General features: G+C 45.4%; 5 protein-coding genes across 5 annotated transcripts; 1 reads left to right on the top strand and 4 right to left on the bottom strand.

Annotated features, from left to right (window-relative positions):
* Window positions 1-164: 164 nt before the first annotated feature.
* BBBOND_0004920 (hypothetical protein, conserved) lies at window positions 165-485 on the top strand (the record flags this gene model as incomplete). Its single annotated transcript, XM_012915322.1, has 1 exon — window positions 165-485. One exon carries the CDS (start codon window positions 165-167, stop codon window positions 483-485), a length of 321 nt encoding a protein of 106 aa, XP_012770776.1.
* Window positions 486-1,004: 519 nt separating this feature from the next.
* Window positions 1,005-5,978, bottom strand: BBBOND_0004910 (hypothetical protein, conserved; the record flags this gene model as incomplete). The annotated part of the gene is made up of 1 exon (XM_012915321.1): window positions 1,005-5,978. The coding sequence occupies one exon, from the start codon at window positions 5,976-5,978 to the stop codon at window positions 1,005-1,007; it is 4,974 nt and encodes a 1,657-aa protein (XP_012770775.1).
* Window positions 5,979-7,410: 1,432 nt separating this feature from the next.
* BBBOND_0004900 (hypothetical protein, conserved) lies at window positions 7,411-13,367 on the bottom strand (the record flags this gene model as incomplete). The annotated part of the gene is given in 2 exon segments (XM_012915320.1): window positions 7,411-13,297; window positions 13,309-13,367. The coding sequence occupies 2 exon segments, from the start codon at window positions 13,365-13,367 to the stop codon at window positions 7,411-7,413; spliced, it is 5,946 nt and encodes a 1,981-aa protein (XP_012770774.1).
* Window positions 13,368-14,901: 1,534 nt separating this feature from the next.
* On the bottom strand, window positions 14,902-20,603 carry BBBOND_0004890 (hypothetical protein, conserved; the record flags this gene model as incomplete). The annotated part of the gene is made up of 2 exons (XM_012915319.1): window positions 14,902-20,476; window positions 20,515-20,603. The coding sequence occupies 2 exons, from the start codon at window positions 20,601-20,603 to the stop codon at window positions 14,902-14,904; spliced, it is 5,664 nt and encodes a 1,887-aa protein (XP_012770773.1).
* A 1,489-nt stretch (window positions 20,604-22,092) lies between these two features.
* BBBOND_0004880 (hypothetical protein, conserved) lies at window positions 22,093-24,558 on the bottom strand (the record flags this gene model as incomplete). Its single annotated transcript, XM_012915318.1, has 1 exon — window positions 22,093-24,558. One exon carries the CDS (start codon window positions 24,556-24,558, stop codon window positions 22,093-22,095), a length of 2,466 nt encoding a protein of 821 aa, XP_012770772.1.
* Between the last annotated feature and the right edge of the window lie 1,122 nt (window positions 24,559-25,680).

The raw sequence follows: 25,680 nt of genomic DNA, 5'->3' as shown, positions 1-25,680 counted from the left end.
ACCATGTCATCGCTGCCGTAACCATGTCATCGCTGCCGTAACCATGTCATCGCTGCCGTTACCATGTCATCGCTGCCGTTACCATGTCATCGCTGCCGTCACCACTGTCATCGCTGCCGTGACCATGTCATCGCTGCCTTTACCATGTCACCGCTGCCTTTACCATGTCACCGCTGCCTTTACCATGTCATCGCTGCCGTAACCATGTCACCGCTGCCGTGACCATCAACTTGGTCAGCACCTTGGTCACCACTTTGGTCAGCACATTGGTCAACACTTTGGTCATGGCATTGGGCAGCACATTGGTCAGCACTTTGGTCAGGTGCTTGGTCACCACTTTGGTTAACACTTTGGTCATGGCATTGGTCAGCACGTTGGTCAACACATTGGTCAGCACATTGGTCAACACTTTGGTCATGGCATTGGTCACCACTTTGGTCATGGCATTGGTCAACACTTTGGTCAGCACATTGGTCAGCACTTAGGTCAGCACATTGGTCAGCACATTGGTCAGCACTTAGGTCAGCACGTTGGTCACCAAGTTGGTCAACACTTTGGGCAGCACATTGGTCAACACGTTGGTCATGGCGTTGGTCAGCACCTTGGTCAACACTTTGGTCAACACATTGGTCACCACATTGGTCACCACATTGGTCACCACTTTGGTCACCACTCTGGTCATGGCATTGGTCACCACTTTGGTCAACACATTGGTCACCACATTGGTCGGCACCTTGGTTAGCACATTGGTCAGCACTTTGGTCATGGCATTGGTCAACGCGTTGGTCAGCACCTTGTTCAGCACCTTGGTCAGCACATTGGTCAGCACTTTGGTCAGCAGTTTGGTCACCACTTTGGTCATGGCATTGGTCAGCACTTTAGTTAACTAATACACAATCACATACAACGATCAATGAGTGATACAACAGATTAAAGCACAATTCATAAGTTAGGTGAGTAGGTGATATGCTAGGTGAGTGTAGATAGTAAACACGTGAGTACGATTATGGTTGCAGATAAAACACCCTGTTAAGCTTGTTAACGCGTGCGGCGGCGAGTAGCGATTGAGCGGCGATGCGATGTGACGAGGGACTATGCAAATGCGATTTGATGTGGAGCAGGTCGAGGCGGATGACCATTATGTGGAGGAGGTACAACAGAGTGAGGAGCCAGAGGGCAAGTGTTAGTGTCATGAAGGGGAAACGGATATAATATAGGAAATTGTCACATTCTTCGAAGAGGTTTGTGAAGTATTTTGATTTGATAACGTTATTCAATTGAGTGTGGAGATAGAAACAAGTTTTCTTATCTGCCGACAAGTTTGCAGCATTTGCGAATGTAAACCCATATTTATACAGGGTGGGCAACACGCCTCTGCAGTTCACAACAGACGAGCATTTGCACGACGTGTCTATAATACCATGCTCTCCGGCCTTGCAGGTAGTGCCGTGCAAACACGGACGACATCCCCAGTTCTGGCATTTAATGTTACAGAATTCTTCGTAGAGACTTTTAAGATATTTCCAGAAATCCCAAGGGAGGTATACAGCCCAGGAGAGATAAGTACCAGCATGTTTCTTACGGCGGTAGTCACAGTAATCGGTGGACAGTGAATACAGGAAAGGAGCAGAATACAATCCCTCCTCGTCACACGTGCCGTAACGTGTGAGACTGACAAGGTGGTGGTCTTCGCATTTGGAGTGAGTACTTAACTCCGAACCGTATGCGTCCGTTATACCTCCCACGAGTTTGGATGTGTCTTCATATAATTTCATAGATACATTTTGCATGGCGGCTTTGAACGTATCGCCGACCGTTTTTATGGTATCATCATACGACGGTTTCCTCGCAGTTAGACCACTGGCAAGCGACAGAGCGAAACCGAAGTGATCCGGAAGGCTTTTCGGCGTATTTAGCACGAGGCAGAAAAGATTGTTGAAATTGCTTATCTTGAACCATCTATCAAGCACGTCACATATATCCCTACCTCTACGGGTAGACCCAGAGAAGCCTCTGAACCCAAGTGGAGTGATACACGGCATTCCTGGCTTGCTTCTAGGGCAAGTGGCGCATTCTGATTTGCAGCCAATGGATGTTACAACATGAGGAAGGTGACCGGATAGACAGTCGCTTAGGTACGATTGAAGTGGCGATTTTGGTTGGCATTTTGGTTCATACTTTGCTTTGCAATTTGGTTGGCACTTTGATTTGTCGCTTGAGTGCTCTTTACACGGCAAGTTGGCAGATGAGACGTCTCTACCGTAGTAACACTTGCGCCAACCGTTGTGTAATTCGCTCACACTACACTGCATTTGTAGGAATTTAAGCGGCGGGAACAATCGGCGTAGGATGTCGAGGAACATGTCGAGACATTCTTCACCTGACGTTGGATAACGGAATTTCATAGAATTAGTACACAAGTCACTGCCATAGACGGTTTCCGCATCGCCAGTGCCAGCAATGCAGGTTGCCACATCGTAGGATATGGAACATATGTCGGTGATCACCTTTTCGATGTCATTGTATGTGGTCTTCTGTGGATAGGTGTCCATGTAGAAGACCCCGTGGTCTACAACCTCAAATTCGACATCATCTTCGATTGTTTTGGCTGGTTTGGGTGACTCAAATAACGGAGGGAGGGCTTCGTTCAGCAATGACGTATACGCAGGGTTGTGAGGGAGGCCCGTCAGCCAACATAACATCTCATACACTGAACACGGCTGCTTTTTGGAGGTGAACGTGGAGTAGTGGCATACGTCGTTGTAATCGTTGATGTGGTCGACAAGGCATTCGATGAAATCGATGATGTTGAAGTTATGCGTCTTCTTCGGTGATCTACACTGCGGTACGTGTTCATGCTGTGCTACGTATATGACTTTATCAAGTATTCCAAAAATGTTTCGACCACTGTATGTAGTCGAGAAAAAGTTCAACTCGCCGTCCTTGGAACCCTCATCCCTCGCCACCTCATAACCACCACGTTTCAGGAACAGACCGAGTTGATTATCTCTGCCTTCATTCGTTTCGCAGAGGCGTCGGTCATTCCAATCGCGTTTGCACTTGTAATGCAACCTTTTAAAATCATCGTAAATTGTGCTTGAGATGGTGAGGAAAATCTTGGCGCAGTACTTTGTTTCCGGATTATTCTCGTCATCCCACTTAGTTGTCTCACCTGAGTACGTGTTTACGTATGCTTTGCTCAATTCGTTAACAAGTGCTTCCCAACCGCTTCTCATGACGTCAATAAGCTTTGAGTTAGCAGGTCCCTCGAATTGCTCAGGTGAACAGGCATTGAGGTGGCCTTTGAGCTTCGCAAGCCTACTTGTGAAATGATGATCATAAGGCGTATGTTTGCAATGAGATAGCGGTGTGAAAAGTGCATCACATGCGTCTTTGATATTTGTGAGTTGAGAACGTACCGGGGACATTACATGTATTTCTGGCATAATGTAACCTATCAGCTTACGTGATGCGTTATTAACATCGGTCGCGAGGGAATTCAAGTCGTCTTTATTAGAAAATACGTTTATGTTAATTTCCACTTTTTCCATGAAACCCTTGAAGCCAATACGCTTGTCTCTTTCAATTGCATCAGGCAACTCATGAAGTTCCTTGTAAACTTTATCGGCGAAAGCCTTCAACAACCCGCGGATGGAGGAGACGTATCGATCTTGCACCTCAATTGTTATTGCTGTTTTAGATCGCTGAACTTGATCGTCGACAATGGATGTGAGAGTTCTGATGGTTGCAGTGCATTGGTCCGTGGCGAATTTTTCAAGATTCAGGCAGTCCTGAATAGCACCAGCCAAACCGTTCTGTACTTCGTAGAGGTTAGTCATAATATCGGTGAGATCTCGGTTAATCATGTCGCCCGTAAGAACGCTGAAATACCAATTGACTTTTTCACCGGTCTCAGAGAACTCCTGGGTGAGCTTGTCGAGATGACCTTTAATTTCGTTATACAACTTGTGTAACTCGCCATCTTCGGCTTTCTGTCCTTTTCGCAAAGCTTCTTTGCTTTTCACATACTTATTCTCCACATTGAATTTAAATGCTTCGGCTAGGTCATTTTTAATTTCGTCGATAGCGTCATTGAGTTTCCGCCTGGATCCAATGCCCTTTGCACTCGTTCCAAAGGAATGCGCCAGTTTGTCGAGGTTCTCTATTTGATTATCCCTACCACGAATATTAGAATTCTTGCCAATCTGCCTATCCAGTGCGTCACCGATTGTCTTTGCTATATTAACGTCGAGACTAATAGGTGTTCCGGAGTCGGTTGCGTATGGATTATACGTTTTGGCATCTTCAGAAATTTCTATGCCCAGCTTAATTGCATCCGTAAAATTTGCATTAAGCTCATCAACGATTTTGAGGGCAACGTCCACGTTTGGTGTGTTGCCTTTTTTTTCACCTTTGCCAATGAACCATTCAAGGTCTGCGGCTTTTTGTCTACCGACACAAACTAGCTGATTGAGAGCATATTTAACACCATGGATAAGGTTAGGTGGAGCATTACCGTGTTTCTTTGGTAATGATACGATGCTTTCATTATCATGAATCCCCGTGGCAATTTGTTTCACGAAGTCAGATGCCCCTGAACCATTTATCTTACTTCCAAGCAAACGCACGAATTCATCTATACCATCCTTGACGGCCGTAACATAGATTTGCAATTTCGAGTTGGCATGCGTAGCTTCTACCTTATCATACAACCTTGATACCGCTTGGCCTGCTTGGTCAATGTAGCCCTTCATGAGATGTTTTTTGAAAACAGATGCTACAAGCATCCTTTTAAATTTTAGATTGACGTTAACGTACGCGGGAAAGAGGTTGCGCACAAATTCATCTTTCTCTAAAATATCTTCAATCCAACCCTCAACTGTTATCCCAAATGCATCCTGACTACTAAACGTCTGGGCCCAAGCCTTCACTTCGGTCTCCATCTTTTTTAGACCGTCACCCTCATTGTCGTTAATATTCACAACCTTCTTTTTAACCAAGTTGATATAATCCCGAACATATTTGTCCATCCCTGTCTGAATCTCCTGTTTAAGTTGAAAGAGATCCGCTTTAACTGCGGTCGCTAACTCCTCAACCTTCTGCTTTGCCACTCCGCACAGAGTTTCTACACGTTCGTTTGCCCACTGCAAATGTCCGTACACCTCTTCACCCTTATCTTTCAACTCTTCTGCTTTCTCTTTAATCGCCTCCCGATTAACGTAGCCGATACCAGTATTAATTATTTTAGAAACGTATCTCTCGTTTGCTTCCTTAATAAACTTTTTAGCATCGCTAATCCAAATCTCCAATTTTTGAACGTATTCCTTAAGCCTTGTATTAATTCCTTCCAGCTTATTTCTAATTGCGATCACACGGTCTTTTAATTTTTCTACAACATCACTCACCTCTGCATTAATCTGATTGTTGATATTTTTCTTTAGCATCGCAAACCGCTCGCTCATTTTCTCTATCATACTGATCATGTCCTTCTTCTCTTTTCCGGACAGCTGACTAAGCCTATTATATTCGTGTTCAACAATATCTCTAGCATTATAAACATTAAGCATTAATTTATTATTAAGCTCATCAATGTCTTTTTTGGACATGTCCAGGTCTCCCAGGAACTCTTTCGCTTTAGTGAGACACCCAGTCACCAACGTCCCTGCCGACTGCACAGCCTTCTCTGCTTGCCTTGGATCATCCGTCACCTGCAAAGCGTTAAACCCCTTAGTTAACTTACCTGATTCTGCGACGTAGTCATACAAGTCTTCTATCTTACTCTTGACATGGTTGTTGGAATTTCTGACATTACCATTATACCCCCGCACCCCTGCGACCACCTGTCCAATCGCAACATTAAAACCTTTTTTACCGGCGTGTTTATTGGTGTTAAGTGACTTAATAGCTTCTGTAATTTGCTCTTTATGCTGCCCTAAATGGTCTTGGATGTTACTGAGAACACCACTCAAAAATCCCATCACCCCGTCACACAGCCTATCCAGGTCAGAGTACACAATCCCCTGGCCAGTGTAGCCTTTACTATCAGAGTTGAAGCCGAGGAAGGTTTCGAGGCCGGAACATAAATTATCTAGGAGATTTTTAGGATCATTTGACGCATTATTACGATTAGTCAAAAATTCACAAAGCTTCTCCACTTCCTTCAAAGCGTCCAACTTGGACTGCAATTTGTCTGGGTCAGCAGAGGGAGTGGGGGAAGAAGGAAGATTATTAAGATGGTTATTAGGCTGTTTAAGTTGATCTTCAAGACGCTGAATTTCTTTACTAACTCGCTCACTAAGCTCACTAATTTTCTCGGTGCCAACAGCCTGGCCAGCAGAGTTGACAGACACAGAAAGGTTAGTAACAAGAGAAGAGTAAACATCTTTTAGGTCATTTTTAAGGTCTTTATTAGTGTCGAAACAAGCTTTAATAGCATTCTTAACGGCTTTCTTAACACTCTCACTCTCACCAACAAATCCGCCAAGCTGGCCAGCAAGGTGACCAAGGCTAATGAGCTTGGAGTCAATGTCCTTCAAAGCTCTTTTAGTAGCATCGTCAGCAAGAGAATGGTCGGCATCAACAAGTTATTATAATCATTTATAAAGGTCATAGCGTTAATAAGACGAAGTAATTCGAGGGATGTAGAGTGGGTTAGGGAGCGATGTAGAGTGGATAAAGGGGCGATGTAGAGTGGGTAAAGGGGCGATGTGGAGTGGGTTAGGCAACGATGTAGAGTGGGTAAAGGGGCGATGTAGAGTGGGTAAAGGGGCGATGTAGAGCGGGTAAAGGGGCGATGTAGAGTGGACTAGGGAGCGATGTAGAGTGGATAAGGAGCGATGTAGGGTGGATAATAATCACCACTTGTGACCATGTGATCGCTGCCGTGACCATGTCATCGCTGCCGTGACCATGTGATCGCTGCCGTGACCATCAACTTGGTCATGGCATTGGTCAGCACCTTGTTCATGCCTTTGGTCACCACTTTGGTCATGCCTTTGGTCAGTACTTTGGTCATGCCTTTGGTCACCACTTTGGGCATGCCTTTGGTCAGCACCTTGGTCAGCACTTAGGTCAGGTGCTTGGTCAGCATATTGGTCATCACATTGGTCACCACGTTGGTCAGCACATAGGTCACCACGTTGGTCATGGCTTTGGTCACCACGTTGGTCATGGCTTTGGTCACCACGTTGGTCAACACTTTGGTCAGCACGTTGGTCAACACGTTGGTCACCACGTTGGTCACCATTTTGGTCAGCACTTTGATCAGCACATTGGTCACCACATCAGTTAATCTACCAAGCAATCACGTACAACGATGAGTGAGTGATTCAAAACATTAGACAACAATTAGTTGTATAGGTGAGTAGGTGAGATGCTAGGTGAGTGTAGATAGTAGACACGTGAGTACGATTATGGTTGAAGGTACGATATCTTGCTGAGTCTTCCAACTCTTGCAGCAGCAAGTAGTGATTGAGCAGCGATGCGATGAGATGATGGACTATGTAAATGCGATTTGATGTGGAGCAGGTCGAGGCGGATGACCATGATGTGGATGAGGTACAGGAAGGAGAGGAGCCAGAGGGCGACGTTGAGCCAGAAGAATTTACTGCGAATGTTCCACAGAAATTCTGGAATTGTGACATGGGTGAATTCGCCGAGTACTTTTCCTTTAAGTAGAACATTTTGCAATGCGTGACATAGATCTTTGCAGGTGCGCTTTGTGGAATCGCCACTAGTGCCGCTCATGTTTGACAGGCTTTTGAAAACGAAGCCGTACTTACATAAAGTGGGACGTGTAAAGGGGCAGTAAGCGATGGATTTGCAGTCCTTGGTGTGATGAATAGTTGATACGGATTGCGACTTTGTTTCTTCACTCGTGTATTTGACTTGACATGTTTTAGGGCAGACTTTACCATTGCACCTGGATTGCGATGACGTGCAATTTCGGCAGCACTCTTTTAGCAGCTGTTCGAGCAAATAATAGAACGTTTCGGTGATGTAGACGATCCAGGAGAGGTATTTGTCTGCGTGTTTCTCTGAAAATACTGTCCACGTATTCATACCGAAAGGCTGCAGATACCGGCCACAGGTTGTTGTCAACGATGCACTGCCACAACTGAGGAGGCATAGTAGGTCACCATTACCTCCATTACCCGTATGATTCGATGTAAAGAACAGCGTAGATACGTCCAATTCTGGATACTCAATGCCGAAGTTAGCACTGGTAACGGCGCTAAAGAACGCACTTTTCTTATGTTTCGGACCATCTATTAAGCCCTTGGCCGCACCATTCCAATCGACAAGTAGATTATGGTAGAACGCAAACATATCTCCCAGCGTTTGCGGAGGCATTTGCAGCAGACAGTTGAAGTAACCACATAGCTTCGTCAGTGGACTAGTCTGCTGCCCACAGAACATATCGAGTAGTTTCATCATACGTTCGCCTCTGGATGCACGTGAAGCTGTTAGACTAATATCCCCGAAGCCCATTGGCGTCTTACAAGGCAATCCCCTATGGTTGGAAACAGTGCAGTCTAATTTACACCCGGGCTTCTTAATTGAATGAGGAAGGAAACCCGGAAGCCCATCTTCGAGGAAGGATTGGAGGGGTGACTTCAAACCGCAACTAGGGTGCCGATCACACGTTTGGCCACAGCTTTGGTTGGCCTTTTGGTCAGCACTTTGGTTGACCATTTGGTTGATGCATTGCTTCTCATTGCACCTCCAGTCTGAGCCACCGACGTGCCGACCGTACCAGCAGTCTCTCCAACTCACGTTATCTTTCTCACGTGAGCACTGAATAAATAGGAAATAAAACTGCTCATAGAGTCGTTTCAGTATATCCACCAGCATGTCCAAGCAGGCACTTGCGTTGCTAGGATACAATAAACCATCTGGGTTGGTGCTGAAATCGCACGCATATCTGCCTTCGGCGTGTCCATGACCGAGGATGCAGACCAGCACTCTATCCGTAAAGCGGCATACATCTGTGAGCGTGTCTCTCATTTTTTCGGCAGTGATGTCTTCTGGATAAGCCTCCAACGTGTCATCGTCATCGGTTTTAATGACGATCTCACCTTCGACAGGCTCCTCTTCCTCCTGCTTCTCGAACAGCTCACCGAAACCTTGAACTGTAAGTTCGTTATAGACGGTTGTATACGGCAGCCCGTTGACCCAGTGTAACATTTGGTTAATCGTCGTGGGTGTCCGTGGCTTAGCGATGTGCTTGAGATGGCAGACAGTACGGTAATTGGAGAGGTAGACGTAGAGGTACCTTATCCATCTGTCGAAAGTTGTCACACCGCGATCAATTGCTTGAAGTTGCTGCGTCTTAGGGTCATATTCACCACTATTACGCACCGTAATTGTATAGTCACATAATTCTCTAATCTTCTCTCCGGTCATGTCGCTACTGTTCTGCAGCTCACCGTCCTGGGTGGATGCACCTTCGGCGACATCGTAACCTTTCGCCCTGAAAAAAACGCCAAGTCTGTTACCTTCATCTAGATTAATTTGCATTTTTTTGTTGCCACCAGTTGCTGTGAACAATTTTTCAAAATCGTTAACCAGTATCTCCACTATCGTCAGGCAGACCTTGGCGCAGTTGCGGCCCTCAGGGGTTAATTCCTCAATAGTTTTGGGGGAGTTAGGAGGTTGTTTGGTGTCGTCAGTAATGGTTTTAGTAACAATTAGACCCCCGTTGAAATGTTTACCCGAGTACCTGTTCACGTACGCGTGGCCGAGTTGCTGGGCGAAGTTGGAGAGGCCGGACTTGAGGGGGGCGAGGAGGGGGGAGGGGGAGGTGAAGGTGGGAGAGAGGGAGGTGACAAGAGAGTTGAGGGAGGCGAGTAAATCATCAAAATGATGGTCAAAAAGGTACTGCCGAGTTGAATCGCCATTTTGTTTAAGGTAGTGAAGAAGGGCATCAAATGCGTCCTTGAGATGTCTCACCTTCTCGGACTGGTCGGTGGGCAGGCGTTTATGAGGATCGCCAGACGAAGTGGACACTTGATATTCGGTGTATTCGAGAACCGAGTCGACAATTTTCCTGAAGTGTGAAGACATGCCAGTGAAATCCTCTTTAGTTGGTACGGCCTTCAATTTCACGGGAGTCACAAATTCGCTAATTTGTTCAAAGTCGCTTTTATTAGTATGCATTTTCCTTATCAATCCCATCACACCTGTAATTTTTGCAGATCTGATGATCTTCTCAATCTCCTCTTTCTGCCCCTCGACGAGCGTCTTGAGCGCAGCCAGGTCGGCTTTGTGGGCGTCTGAAAATAGAGTGCGGACTTGGTTGGTGATCATGGTGAAGGTAGATTGGACTTTATGATGGAGAGTTTTTTTCATCTGAGATACACCGCCACGAGCATTTTCATGGACCTCATGTAACAATGTTTGAAAAGTTTCAATGGTTTTGTCTAACTCTAATGATGCGGTGGTCACGCTCGGCTCTACATACTTAGCCATTATGGTTCTTATGGCACTTACTTCATTGTTCAACGCATCGATGTTTTTCATCGCGGCTTGCCTAGCAATGGCAACTTTTTGGGGGAGAGTTTCTAGATGCTCGACAGTATGTTCGAGAGCGCTAACACCTGAGGCATACTTTCTGTGTTCTTCGTCATAACTATTAAGTTGATGAGTATTAATTTCATCTTTGTCCTGTTGCATGGCGCGCTTAACAGTTGTTTCAATGGCTGTTATTGAAGTCTGAAGGTTACTCTTTTCCGTAGTGTTGGCATTGTAATTCGTCATGATATCATCGAACATGATCTTAGAATCCGGGCCAATCTTGCCATTCAGTATATTTTCAATGGTACTTTTAACACCGTCACCAACATTAACCGTGTTTGATCCGGCGACGTAGGTGGAGGAGGTTGTGTCTTGACGGGATTTATGAAAATCATTCTGAAGCTGGTCAATACTTGTTTTTACCGTGTCCAAAGCCTTTTGCATCTGCTTGCCATGTTTTTGCTCTGATCCATCGAGGTCTAATTGTTCTTTTATTGAATTGATCTTTTTTATTGCCTCATCCACGCTTTCCTGTATATTAGAATCCTGTAAAACGGCCTTAATTTCCTCGCCGATTTGTTTGGCTATAAGAGACACCTGTAGCAAAGTGGTTCGTATTGCCCATGTGAGATAGCCTTTATACGTTTGGTAATCACTATTACTAGTGAACGAAGAAACACCCAGGTCCCCCTCAATCTTCGTAATTATTAATTCGGCTTTATTAGACTCAGTAGTGTCAATTTGCTTAGCAACGTTCTGAAACATTTCACTAATTTCCTGTAAAATATCTTCCATTTTACTGCCATCGCCTGATGGCCCAGCAACCGATATGTTTTTCAACTCGTACATAAGCTTAGTTCTGATGGCTTCTTTCACACTTTCTGCACCGCTCTGGCGGCCGTTATACTGAGGATTGAAACTTCTACCATGAGTCGTTTCGTTAAACCGGAGATACGAACTGATATAATTATTCACGGCCGCATTATCTGTCAGAACCCTATTAAGCCACGTGTCGATTGTCCCTTTATCTTGCTTCAACTTTAATCCCAAGCCTTTAGCATACTCCCTGACTTTGTCGAGAAGTCCGCCAAGGTGGCCGCTGTTTTTGCCTGCTTTTTTTTCATACATTTCCGACAGGCGCCGATTCGTCTGAGCTCTGAGTATATTCCAATTAAAATCTATACTTTTCCTGGCTTCATCGTTGAATGGCTTGCCAATATCCCCGACATGTCCCTTTATTTCCTTAACTTTTTCGCTTACCGCATTGATATATCCCTTCACATACTCCTTCATCGCACCATCGATTTTATTTTTCAACGATTTCAAATCGTCTTCTATGTTTTTCTTCAACCCAATCACTGCGCTCTTAATTCGTTGAATTAGTCCATCGCTTCCACTTCCATTCACAGCGCCTGCCACTGTTTTTTTTACGTTTATCAACTCCATTTCAAATTCTTTCCTCATCCCCTGGGCAGCCTTTTTTATATCATCTATCTCCTTATGGAGCCGGGATCTTTCTGCTGCCGTTTGAATACCAGGCGCCGCTTTTATCTTTGCCATTTCGAGATCTAAAATCTCAAACTTGCGCTCAAGCTCAGCTTTATAATGCTCATTGATGCGATTCTCGAGTGTCTGTATTTCCTGCTGGGCTCCTGAAATGAGATTTTGTATATGTTCGATGTGGCCGTCTTTGGTCTTCTTTAGAGCTGTAACACGTTGATCAATGTTGTAAAACTCCGAGTGTAGTCTATCTTTCACGCACTCACATTGTGTATCAATTTTCTTTACAATCTCTTTTTCCTCAGCCTCCAAACTCTCATCAACTCTACGAGCGTAATCCATTACATCGCCACTTTTTGCCGACTCCTTCAACATTTTTACAGACCTTTTAACGGTATCCACTTTATGCATAACTTTTTCTTTTAACGCTTTATCAAGCTTACTTATTTTTTCTTCTTCAATTTTAGTGACGTCGAAGTCAATGTTACCGATTACCTCCGACCAAGCAGACAACTGATCAGTGAGGGAAGAGTTTTCGTTAATTTTATTTTTGTAATTACCGTTTATATTGTTAATTAACCAGGCTAATTCGTTTTTTACGTTTTCTGTTTTCTCATTTACTTCACCTTCATACCCCTCCAACCACCCCTTCACCTGCGTGACAGACACCGCAAGCCCATCACGGCCGGTGCCAATATTTTTAGTTAACAAGTCTAGTACTTCATTTAGCTTTTTAGCCATCATATTATCGTACGTTTTAACTGCATCATCATCCTTCACTGCATCAAGAACACCATACAAAAATCCCATCACCCCGTCGCAAAGCCTATCCAGGTCAGAGTACACAATGCCAGAGCCGTCGTAGCCTTTGGAGTCTTTGTTGAAGCCGAGGAAGGTTTCGAGGCCGGAACATAAATTATCTAGGAGATTTTTAGGATCATTTGACGCATTATTACGATTAGTCAAAAATTCACAAAGCTTCTCCACTTCCTTCAAAGCGTCCAACTTGGACTGCAATTTGTCTGGGTCAGCAGAGGGAGTGGGGGAAGAAGGAAGATTATTAAGATGGTTATTAGGCTGTTTAAGTTGATCTTCAAGACGCTGAATTTCTTTACTAACTCGCTCACTAAGCTCACTAATTTTACGGGTGTCAACAGCCTGGTCAGCAGAGTTGACAGACTCAGAAAGGTTAGTAACATGAGAAGAGTAATCATTTTTAAGCTCTTCATTACTGTTAATTACAGCGATAATAGCATTCTCAACGGCTTTCTTAACACTCTCACTTTGACCAACAAATCCGCCAAGCTGTCCAGCAAGGTGGCCAAGGCTAATGAGCTTGGAGTCAATGCCATCCAAGGCTTTCTTAGTAGCAGAGTCAGTAAGAGAATGGTCAGTGTCAACAAGTTATTATAATGGTTTATAGAGGTCATAGCGTTAATAAGACAAGGTAATTCGAGAGATTTGGAGATAGGGTGTACACGATGGGACTTGGCAGTGGGAAGAGGTGGAAGAGGGGAAGTGAAGGGTGACAAGGCACAAGTTATTATTGTGGTCTAAAGAGGTCATAGCGGTATTATGGCGAGGTAATTCAAGCGATGTAGAGTGGATAAGGGAGCGATGTAGAGTGGATAAAGGAGCGATGTAGAGTGGGTTAAGGGGCGATGTATAGTGGATAAAGGGGCGATGTAGAGTGGGTAAAGGGGCGATGTATAGTGGATAAAGGGGCGATGTAAGGTGGATAAAGGGGCGATGTAGAGTGGAGAAGGGAGCGATGTAGGGTGGATAAAGGAGCGATGTGGAGTGGGTTAGGGAGCGATGTAGAGTGGATAAAGGGGCGATGTGGAGTGGAATAGGGAGCGATGTAAGGTGGATAAAGGGGCGATGTAAGGTGGATAAAGGGGCGATGTAGAGTGGGTTAGGGAGCGATGTGGAGTGGATAAAGGGGCGATGTAGAGTGGGTTAGGGAGCGATGTAGAGTGGGTTAGGGAGCGATGTGGAGTGGGTTAGGGAGCGATGTGGAGTGGATAAGGGAGCGATGTAGAGTGGGTTAAGGGGCGATGTAGAGTGGATAAGGGGCGATGTAGAGTGGGTTAGGGAGCGATGTAGAGTGGGTAAAGGGGCGATGTGGAGTGGATGATAAATACCACTTAAGTCACCATGTCATCGCTGCCGTGACCATGTCATCGCTGCCTTAACCATGTCATCGCTGCCATGACCATGTCATCGCTGCCGTGACCATAACCATGTCATCGCTGCCGTAACCATGTCATCGCTGCCTTAACCATGTCATCGCTGCCATGACCATGTCATCGCTGCCGTGACCATAACCATGTCATCGCTGCCGTAACCATGTCATCGCTGCCGTGACCATGTCATCGCTGCCGTGACCATGTCATCGCTGCCGTAACCATGTCATCGCTGCCGTGACCATCAACTTGGTCATGGCATTGGTCAGCACCTTGGTCATGCCTTTGGTCACCACTTTGGTCATGCCTTTGGTCAGTACTTTGGTCATGCCTTTGGTCACCACTTTGGGCATGCCTTTGGTCAGCACCTTGGTCAGCACTTAGGTCAGGTGCTTGGTCAGCATATTGGTCATCACATTGGTCACCACGTTGGTCAGCACATAGGTCACCACGTTGGTCATGGCTTTGGTCACCACGTTGGTCAACACTTTGGTCAGCACGTTGGTCAACACGTTGGTCAACACGTTGGTCACCATTTTGGTCAGCACTTTGATCAGCACATTGGTCACCACATCAGTTAATCTACCAAGCAATCACGTACAACGATGAGTGAGTGATTCAAAACATTAGACAACAATTAGTTGTATAGGTGAGTAGGTGAGATGCTAGGTGAGTGTAGATAGTAGACACGTGAGTACGATTATGGTTGAAGGTACGATATCTTGCTGAGTCTTCCAACTCTTGCAGCAGCAAGTAGTGATTGAGCAGCAATCCTATGACTCGAGGGACTACGTAGATGCGATTTGATGTGGAGGAGGTCGAGGCGGATGACCATGATGTGGAGGAGGTAGAGGAAAGAGAGGAGCCAGAGGGCGACGGTGGTCCAGAAGAATTTTTCTCTAATTTTCCAAAGGAAGTTCGGAATGGTGATATATGTCAAATCGCCAAGAACATTACCCTTTTTCAAAACCTTATTTAATGCGTTGCAGAAGTCTTGGCACGTTCGTTTTGTTTCCGGGCCATATGTTCCGCTGAGGTTTGATTCGCTCTGAAATACAAATCCGTATTTGCATAATGTCGGACGTGTGAATGGGCACTGAGCAATTGACCTACAGTTTTTAGAATGAGTGGAGGTATGGGAAACTAAACAGTTCTGGTGACACGTCTTACCATGACACCGTGATCCTGGGGTTTTGCAGTTTTTGCAACACTCTTCGTACAGCTTCTTGAGTAAATCGTAAAATGCTTCCGTGAGATAGACAATCCAAGTGAGATATTTGTCGGCATTGACTTCGGAGAAAACTGTCCATATATTGTGGCCAAATGGCTGCATATACCGGCCGCATTCCATTTCAGTTTTGTTACCGTAATCGCACGTAAATAAACTATGCAGCTCACCGTTAACGTGATTACCAGTCCTGTGATCGCTGCCCTTAAATATCGTGGTTATATCCAAATCTGGATATGCTTCACCGAAATGGGCCTTTGTGACGGCATCATTGAAAGCATAGCATTTATGCGTATTGCGTTTGCTGTTACTACCATTCCAACCTTTAAGTAGATGATAGTAGAATGAGAACATGTCGTCCAAGGTCTGCGGAGCTCGCTGTAACAAGCACGTAAGTGAGGCGCAGATTGCAGCCAAGGGTGTATTCGGTGTACCGCATAAAGCTGCTAAAGCCTCTGCGAGGTGCGATCCTTTTTTTGTATGTGACGCCGTTACACTGATATCTGCAAAGCCCATTGGAGTTTTGCATGGTATGCCACGATGGTTTGGCGCTTCACAAGTTAGTTTGCAATTGGGTGTTTTGAAGGGGTGAGGGAGAAACCCAGGCAGACCATCCTCCAAGAATGACTGCAGAGGCGACTTTATGCCACACTTCGGGTGTTGCTCACACGTTTGGGCAGCGTTTTGGTTACACTTTTGGGCACCTCTTTGGTTGGCAATTAGGTCAGCGCATTGTATCTCATTGCACTCCCATGACGAACCGCCCACGTGCCGACCATAATAACAATCACGCCACGACACAGCGTTTGATAAACGATGACACTGAACGTATATGAAGTAGAGTTGATTATATAGTCTAATCAGTATTTCTATGCATAGGTCTAGACACTTTGACGGGTTACTTGGATATGACAACTTGTCCGGGTTCGTATTGAAATCACAGGCGTAACGACCACCTGCGTGTCCGTGGCCTAGTATTGCACACAATACCTCATACGAATGATGGCATACCTCCATAAGTGTGGTCGAGAGATTTGCAACGCTGACTTCATGTGGATAAGCTGGCAATGCGTCGGCAGTTTCGTCAACGAAGGATACGTCCTCACTGTCTGCTGGCGCAGATTGTTCACCCTTATCGAACAAATCGCTAAATGCGTTAAGCGATAGTTGCGGGTACACTTGATTATATGTTAAGCCACAGAGCCATGAGAGCATCTGGTAAATGTTGCATGGCAGCTTAGATGACTGTACAGTTGGTAGGTGACAGACAGTGTAGTATTGATTTACATGTTGGAAGATGCACGCTATTATATCGATTAGTCCGAAGTTGTACCGTTTCCTATTTGGTCTGCACTGCTTAAGATGTTCATTATAGTGCGCGTTTTGAATATTTTGCGTAAGGTGACCAAGTATGTTTCTGCCCATCATTTTAGCAGAGCACTGAACCTCGCCATCCTGCCTACCATTCTCACTGCCTAATTTATACCCGCATTTTTGCAGTAGATCACCTAGCGTGTTTTCCTTGTCATCAGAAGATGCGTATATTTTGAGCCCCCGCAACACAGTCTTTTCAGTCAACTGCGTATACAACTCAGTCAGGTCATCGGAAAGCATCTTTTGAATTGTCAAGAAGACTTTCACACCATTTCTGCTTTCCTCAGGTGCTTTGTCCGTAAAAGTACCATCCCACGTAATTCCTTTCGCACAGTCATAAGAGGATATGTATGCCTTCCTCATCTCGTTAACGAAACCGCGCAGACCAACACGTATGCCATCAAGGATGGCAGTGTTCGGATCGGCAAAATCTTGCGGCGTGAGACCATTGACAGCGTTCATCAGCTCATCGAGTAGACCGGGTATCTTATAGTCATAATAATTCTTGTCGGTGATGTGTTTGAGTACGTTGCCAAGCGCGGTGTACACAGCTGTGAGCTTCGATGCGTAGGGATCCGGTGTCTTCGGGAGGGAAGGATTCTTCTTTCTGTTCTCTTCATCGTTACGCCTAGTGATCTCCTGCTGGAGGTAATGGTTTATTGCGGTGAAAAAATTGTTGAAGGCGAAGGACAGTACGCTGATGTCCTTTTCATCAGTGACCTTTTGAAGTTTGTTAATATTGCTTCCACTTTCATCGCCGTAGAATTCTTTCATGAAGCCCTTGAAGCCTACGGTTAAGTCGCGATCGATGGCATCAGGGAGGGCATGGAGTTCGGTGGTGACTTTGAAGGCGAATTGGTCTAGTACCAATTTCATGGTGGTGACGTAATCTTTCCGTGCGTGATGTGTCAAATCAGCTATGGCTAACGACACTCTTTCGTCAACGAAGTCCTTGATTTGTCTTACATATTTCTCGCCCAGTAAGCCAGCCTCTTGACTGACGAAGCTGTCGGCTGCTCTAATGACCTTTTCCAAATTAATGTTTTGCAGATCATGAATTTTATCTTTGATGCTCTCTAGTTGCTTAGCAATTTGCACATCGCTTAAGTTCTTCAAATTGGTTTCGACGCCATCTGCGGCGTTGGTGATAACGTTGCATAAGGCAATAAGTTTGTTGCTGATGTCGAGCACATCTGTGTCTCTCAGCCCTTGTAGTTGTGTTTTGATCAGCGCCAAACCCTGCACAGAGCTTAAGATGCTATCATCTAAATTGGAATCAAGTGATACGGATTCTGACATGGTGATAATCTTTTGCAGATCATCCAATCGCTGCTTGATGCCGTCCTTGGTGTCATAACTTCCAACTTGTGTCTTTGTGTTGCTGTCAATCATTCCGGCAATGTCGTTAAGTTGGGCGGTGACATCCGTGAAGTGCTTAATTACAGCTCTTTCAGCTCCGTTGATGGTGCCTTCACCAAGTGGCCCCTGTTGTTCACCAAATTCAGTCATGTTCTTGAACCCGTCTAGCGCCTTGGGAGCGTTTTCAAGCAACTGCTGATAACGGCTTTTCCCAGATGATTTTCGCTCCTTCTCTTGAATATAATTATTTAGTACCTTGAGTTGGACCCTATTTCCTCTGCCCTGTTGCTGCAATTGCTCATCCACCTTACCGTCGAGATCATCGATGATGGCTGTAAAGAAGGTTTTCTGTTCACCGTATACGCTTGCCTCAAAGCTGGGAAATTTCCCCAAAAATGTTTTCAATGGGCCTAAGTGTTTAACCGGAAAAGCCCTAGCTAACTCTTCAAGGGCACTACTCAGCCCACCGGCATTCTGAGAATTTTCCGCCCACTTATACAAGTTTGATTTCCTGTCATCCATATAATAATAGAAATCTTGAATAAGGGATGCAGCATTGTCAGAACCATCAATTTGCGCAGCCTTTTCAATTCCGCCTTTAAAAGCGTTTACAACTGTTTTCAATGCCACTTTTATTTTGGTTTTGATTGTATGCAAATCTTCTTGAATCTTGCCTTCCAAATCGGACAACGCTCCCTTAATATTGACCTCCAAACTGTCAACAGTTCCATGGACGGATTGGTACGCCCGTAATAGCCTTATTGTTTTTTGCTTCAATATGTCAACTTGTTTATATATTTTATCGGAATCTGCTTCTTTAGTCTTCACTTTATGCGCAATCTCCGTACACCTCAGCCCAGCTTGCTTAACAAGGCTACCAGCAGCCAGCTTCCACGTTTCCAACTCGGAAGCTTTTTTTTCCAACGAACTGTTCATCTTACGAATAGCATTATCGAGATTTTTCTTGCCGTTAGTTGCTGTGCCATCTGGATCAATTACTTCATCTTTAATTACCCTTAACAGTTGCGACGCCGTTTTTACAATTTCCTGAGCATGCTTGATCCACTTATGCAGCTCTATAACATACTCCTTTAATAATACATTAAGCTTTCTAAGCTGATTCGATATATTCCTCACCGCAGCTTTCAACTGCTCCACAAGCTTGTCCACTTTTTCGGCAATCTCCGCCTTAACATCGTCTCTGAGATTATTCAGAGCTTTATCAATAATTATTTTCATAGCCTTGAAGTCTTCCCACTCTTTAGCGGACAACTTACTCAGCCTATCACGTTCATTGACAATATTGTTTTGAGCAATAAAAACTTTATCACGTAAATTAGAGTTCAAGTCTAAAATGTATTTATGCGCATTGTTCATGTTTTCCTCAAACGTCTCGCTGTTGCCAACGAACTCATGCACCATTGTCCAAATTGACGTCTCGGCCGCCTCGACCTCCTCGACATGATCTGCAGCAGAATGATCATTTAAAATTTTACTTACCGTTGATTTTAGCTCTTTCATTTGTCCGTCGAATTTAACAATTTTGTTCTTGACAATATCATTCCCCTTCCTAACCCTCTCATTATACTCCCGCACCCTCTCCGCCACCTGCGCAATGACCATAAAACCCTCACGCCCGGTGGATAATCTTTTTCCAAGCTCAGTAACAATGTCATTTAGTATTGTTTTACCCACACTGTAAGGCTGTTTCTCGCTGACATCCTTAAGCATATGATACAAAAATCCCATCACCGCGTCACACAGCCTGTCCAGGTCGGAGTACACAATGCCACTGCCATCGTAGCCTTTGGAAGCAGAGTTGAAGCCGAGGAAGCTTTCGAGGCCAGTACAGAGGTTAACAAGGATATTTTTAGGCTCATTTTGTTGATTCTTAGGATTAGTCAAAAATTCACAAAGCTTCTTCACTTTCTGCAAAGCCTCCAACTTGGACTGCAATTTGTCTAGCTCAGCAGAGGGAGAGGGGGAAGGAGGAGAGTTAATTTTAGGTGATTCAAGCTTCTTAATTGTCTCTTCAGTAAGCTGAATATCTTTCTTAATTTGCTCACTAAGCTCCCTAATTTTCTCGGTGTCAACAGGCTTGCCAGCAGACTTGACAGACTCAGAAAGGTTAGTAACAAGAGAAGAGTAATCATCTTTTAGGTCATTTTTAAGGTCTGGATTAGTGTCGAAACAAGCGATAATAGCATTCTTAACGGCTTTCTTAACACTCTCACTCTCACCAATGAAACTCCCAAGTTGCCCAGCCAGGTGACCAAGGCTAATGAGCTTGGACTCAATGTCATTCAAGGCTCTTCTAGTAGCATCGTCAGTAAGAGAATGGTCGGCATCAACAAGTTATTATTAAGGTTTACAGAGGTCATAGCATTAATAAGGCGAAGTAATTCGAGAGATTTGGAGTTAAGGTGAACATGATGGGACATGGCAGTGGCAAGAGGTGGAAGAAGGGAAGTGAAGGGTGACAAGGCACAAGTTATTAGGATGGTTAATAGAGGTCATAGCGGTAATATGGCGAGGTGATTCGAGGGATGTAGAGTGGATAAGGGGCGATGTGGAGTGGATAAGGGGCGATGTGGAGTGGGTTAGGGAGCGATGTAGAGTGGATAAAGGGGCGATGTGGAGTGGGTTAGGGAGCGATGTAGAGTGGGTTAAGGGGCGATGTAGAGTGGATAAAGGGGCGATGTAAGGTGGATTAGGGAGCGATGTAGAGTGGATAGAGGAGCGATGTGGAGTGGGTTAAGGGGCGATGTAGAGTGGGTAAAGGAGCGATGTGGAGTGGATAAGGAGCGATGTGGAGTGGGTTAAGGGGCGATGTAGAGTGGGTTAAGGAGCGATGTAGAGTGGGTTAAGGAGCGATGTGGAGTGGATAAAGGGGCGATGTAAGGTGGGTTAAGGAGCGATGTGGAGTGGGTTAAGGGGCGATGTAGAGTGGGTTAAGGAGCGATGTAGAGTAGGTTAAGGGAGCGATGTAGAGTGGGTTAGGGAGCGATGTAGAGTGGATTAGGGAGCGATGTGGAGTGGATTAGGGAGCGATGTAGAGTGGGTTAGGGAGCGATGTAGAGTGGGTTAGGGAGCGATGTAGAGTGGACTAAGGGGCGATGAAGAGTGGGTAAAGGAGCGATGTGGAGTGGGTAAAGGGGCGATGTAGAGTGGGTAAAGGGGCGATGTAGAGTGGATAGAGGAGCGATGTAGAGTGGATAAAGGGGCGATGTAGAGTGGATAGAGGAGCGATGTAGTCACCCCTTGGTCAGCATTGGTCAGCCCTTGGTCAGCTTTGGGTCAGGGCTGGGTCATGCATTGGTCAGCACTTTGGTCACCACTTTTGTCAGCACATGGTCAGCACGTTGGTCGCCACTTTGGTCAGCATCTGTTCATGGCATTGGTCAGCACATTGGTCACCACTTTGGTCAGCACATGGTCAGCCCTTGGTCAGCATCTTGGTCAGCACGTTGGTCAACACGTTGGTCAGCACGTTGGTCAACACGTTGGTCACCACATTGGTCAACACTTTAGCTACAGCATTGGTCAGCACGTTGGTCAGCACATTGGTCAGCACGTTGGTCGCCACTTTGGTCAGCACTCTGGTCATGGCATTGGTCAGCACATTGGTCAGCACATTGGTCACCACTCTGGTCAGCACATTGGTCAGCACCTTGGTCAACACTTTGGTCACCACTCTGGTCAGTTGCTATGGTCACCTCGTTGGTCAATGCATTGGTCAGCACATTGGTCACCACTCTGGTCATGGCGTTGGTCAGCACGTCGGTCAACACGTTGGTCAGCACTTTAGTTAACTACTACACAATCACATACAACGATTAATGAGTGATACAGAACATTAGACAACAATTAGTTGTATAGGTGAGTAGGTGATATGCTAGGTGAGTGTAGATAGTGAACACGTGAGTACGATTAAGGCTGCAGATAAAACACCCTGTTAAGCTTGTTAACACGTGCAGCGGCGAGTAGTGATTGAGCAGCTATACGATGACTCGAGGGACTATGCAAATGCGATTTGATGTGGAGCAGGTCGAGGCGGATGACCATGATGTGGATGAGGTACAACAGAGACAGGAGCCAGAGGGCTACGGTGGTCCAGAAGAAGGGAGCGCGGATGGTGAATATGAATTCGTCGCACTCGTTGAACAGGTCAGTGAAATATGATGATTTTAAAACATTCATTAATTGAGTACGCAATTGGAAACATGTGTTTTTGTGTACCTTCAGGTTTCCAGCGTTGCCGAATACGAAGCCGTATTTGTAAAGGGTAGGGGACACACCTCCGCAGTCTACAACAGTGGAACATTTGCACGACTTGTCCAAAATGCCATGCTCTCCAGGCTTGCAGGTATCGCTGTTCAAACACGACCGGCATCCCCAGTTCTTGCATACAATATCACAGAATTCGTCGTAAAGACTTCTTAGATAGTTCCATAGGTTCCATGGTAGGTACACTGCCCAGGAAAGGTATGTGCCAGCATGCTTTCTACGGCGGTAGGTACAGTAATCGCTGCATAGTGAGTAGAGGAACGGAGCGCAGTACACTCCTGCATCCGCGCATATTCCATCACGTGTAAGGTTCATGAGATGTTGACTGCAATCGGAATGTCTAATTGACGTCGCGCCATATGCGTTTGTCACAGCTTGCGTAAGTTTGGATGGATCGGAATACAGCTTCATAGACACACTTTTCATGGCGCCTTTGAACTTATCATTAACGGTTTCCATGCTATTGCTTTGCGTCGTGTAGCTATCATTAAGGTTCTTAGCAAGAGACAAAGCAAAACCGAAGTGTTCTGGTAACGATGAAGGCGTCTTTGTATTGAGGCAGAATATGTCTTTGAAATGGTGTATATTGACCCATTTATCAAGGACGTCCCATATGTCTGTACCTGCACGGTTGCTTCCTGAAAAACCTTTGAAACCTAGGGGAGTCAAGCAAGGCATTCCTGGTTTGCTAGCACTGCACGTGGAGCACTCAACTTTGCAACCTATTTTGGTCAGCTGATGCGGTAAATGACCCGGGAGACAGTCGTTTAGGTAGCTCATTAGTGGTGATTTTGCTTGGCAATTTGGTTCGCACTTTGCTTGACAATTTGACTCGCACTTAGGTTCTGACCTAGAATGCTCTTTGCACGGCCAGTTGGCTGTGGAGACGTCTCTACCGTAGTAACATTGGCGCCAACCATTGTACAATACGCTTACGCCGCACTGCCGCTGCAAGAATTTAAGCGGTAAGAACAATCGACGCAGAATGTCGAGCAACATGTCAAGACAATCGCTACCGTTTTGCGGATAATGCAATCTTATGGCGTTGTTGCAAAAGTCACTGCCATAGACCGTTTCAGCGTCTCCAGTGCCAGCGATACACGTTATTACATCATATGATCGAGAGCACAGGTATTCTATCAGCGTATCGATATCGCTGTATGTTGTCCTTTTGGGGTAGGTATCAATGTATAGCGACGTGTGGTCATAGAAGTCTATGTCGATGTCGTCATCCTTATCCGTCGTTGGCTTATCTGACTGCATCAATGACGGTAGAGCGTCAGCGCGCAACGACAAATATGCCGGATTATGCGGGAGTCCGGTCAGCCAACAGAGCATTTCGTAGACTGAACATGGGTGCCTTTTAGATGTTAATGTGGATAGGTGGCATACGTCGTTGTAGTTGTTGAGGTGAGTTGCAATACTTTCGGTGATATCAATAAGTTTGTACGTACCGGATGTGCTTGCAGTGGTTGCTACAAGCTTACTGAATATTACTCCACCAGTGACACCTGTCTTACATTGCGATTCGCCGTCCTTGGATGTCTCTTTCTTGGCGACTGTGTAACCACATCGTTTAAGGTATAAACCGAGCGGATTGTCTTTCTCCTTTTGTGTTTCGCAAAGTTTGTTATCTTTCCAGTAATGCTCGCACTCGAAATGCAATTTGTGAAGATCGTCGTAAATAGTGTTCATGATGGTCAAAAATACCTTCGACAAATTTCGGCCGTCATCCGTCAATTTCTTGTCGTTATTACTTCCATCTATAACTAATTTATCAATATTAATGCTCTCCTCATGCCCATCATACCCGTTCACATACACCCGCTCCATCTGCTCGACAAACCCCTCCAGCCCCGCTCTGACCGCATCGAGCAGCTCCGGGTGCCGGGGGTTGGCGAAGTGGGAGGGGGTGAGGAGGTGGAGGGAGGAGGAGAGGGTGGTGAGGAGGGAGGTGAATTTATTATCATAGAGGTATTTTCTATCATCAGGGACATTTTTAAGATGGTTAAGAAGGTCATCCAATTTTTGTTGAACTTTGGCAAGATTGTCGGCATAATGATGTGGATCCCTGTCGCCGACTAGAACTGGTGGATTTCTTTGTAGCATGATTTCTTAAGGTTCTCTTGGGATTTCTGGGACAATGTATTCGTTGATTGGCTTCCAAAATGAGTTGAAATTTTCAGACAACTTTTTGAACGCCTTTTTCTTCTGCTCACCGGTGCCAGATGGCAAATTTGCAAGTTCGCTAAGTTTCTTAATATTTTCTTTCCCAGTAATTTTAGCTGACGTACTACCATCCTCCAACGTCTTCATCAACCCCTTGAACCCGATCGTCAAATCCCTGTCAATCTCCGCCGGCAACTCCCGCAACTCCTGGCCGACCTTGTCCGCGAACGCGGTGAGGAGCGCCTTGACGGAGGAGACGTAGTTGCGGCGGGCGGCGGTGGTGAGGGTGGAGAGGGAAGGGAGGAAAGTGAAGGAGATTAAGGTAGCAAAAATTTGGTCAAGTTCGGTTAAGGTAATTATTTGGAGGCGATTTAGGCAATTTTCAGGGGTCGAAGAAACATTGCAAAATTAGGTGACAGGGCCACCGGGGAGGTTAAGGAAGGTGAAGAGGGAGGAGAGGGAAGTGATGGAAATTAAGATGACAAAAATTTGGTCAAGTTTGGTTAAGGTAATTTTTTGGAGGCGATTTAGGCAATTTTTAGGGGTCGAAGAAATATTGCAAAATTAGGTGAAAGGGCAGTCAGGGAGGTAAAGGGAGGTGGAGAGGGAAGTGAGAAAAGTGATGGAGATTAAGATAACCAAAATTTGGTCAACTTCGGTTAAGTTAAATTTATTGAGGCGATTTAGGCACTTTTTAGGGGTCGATGAAATTTTGCAAAATTAAGTGACAGGGCCACCGGGGAGGTTAAGGAAGGTGAAGAGGGAGGAGAGGGAAGTGATGGAAATTAAGATGACAAAAATTTGGTCAAGTTTGGTTAAGGTAATTTTTTGGAGACGATTTAGGCAATTTTTAGGGGACGATGAAATTTTGCAAAATTAGGTGACGGGGCAGTCAGAAAGGTTAATGGAGGTGATGAAGGGGATGGTAAGTGTAATTAAAAAGGCGATGTAGAGTGGGTTAGGGAGCGGTGTAGAGTGGTTAAGGGGCGATGTAAGGTGGATAAAGCGGGCGATGTAGAGTGGGTAAACGGGGCTGATGTAGAGTGGGTAGAGGATGCGATG

The sequence above is a fragment of the Babesia bigemina genome, scaffold Bbigscaff_73311 (genome assembly GCF_000981445.1).
Source record: "Babesia bigemina genome assembly Bbig001, scaffold Bbigscaff_73311".
NCBI classification, from domain to species: Eukaryota; Apicomplexa; class Aconoidasida; order Piroplasmida; family Babesiidae; genus Babesia; species Babesia bigemina.
This window is presented reverse-complemented; position numbering and strand designations above follow the sequence as displayed.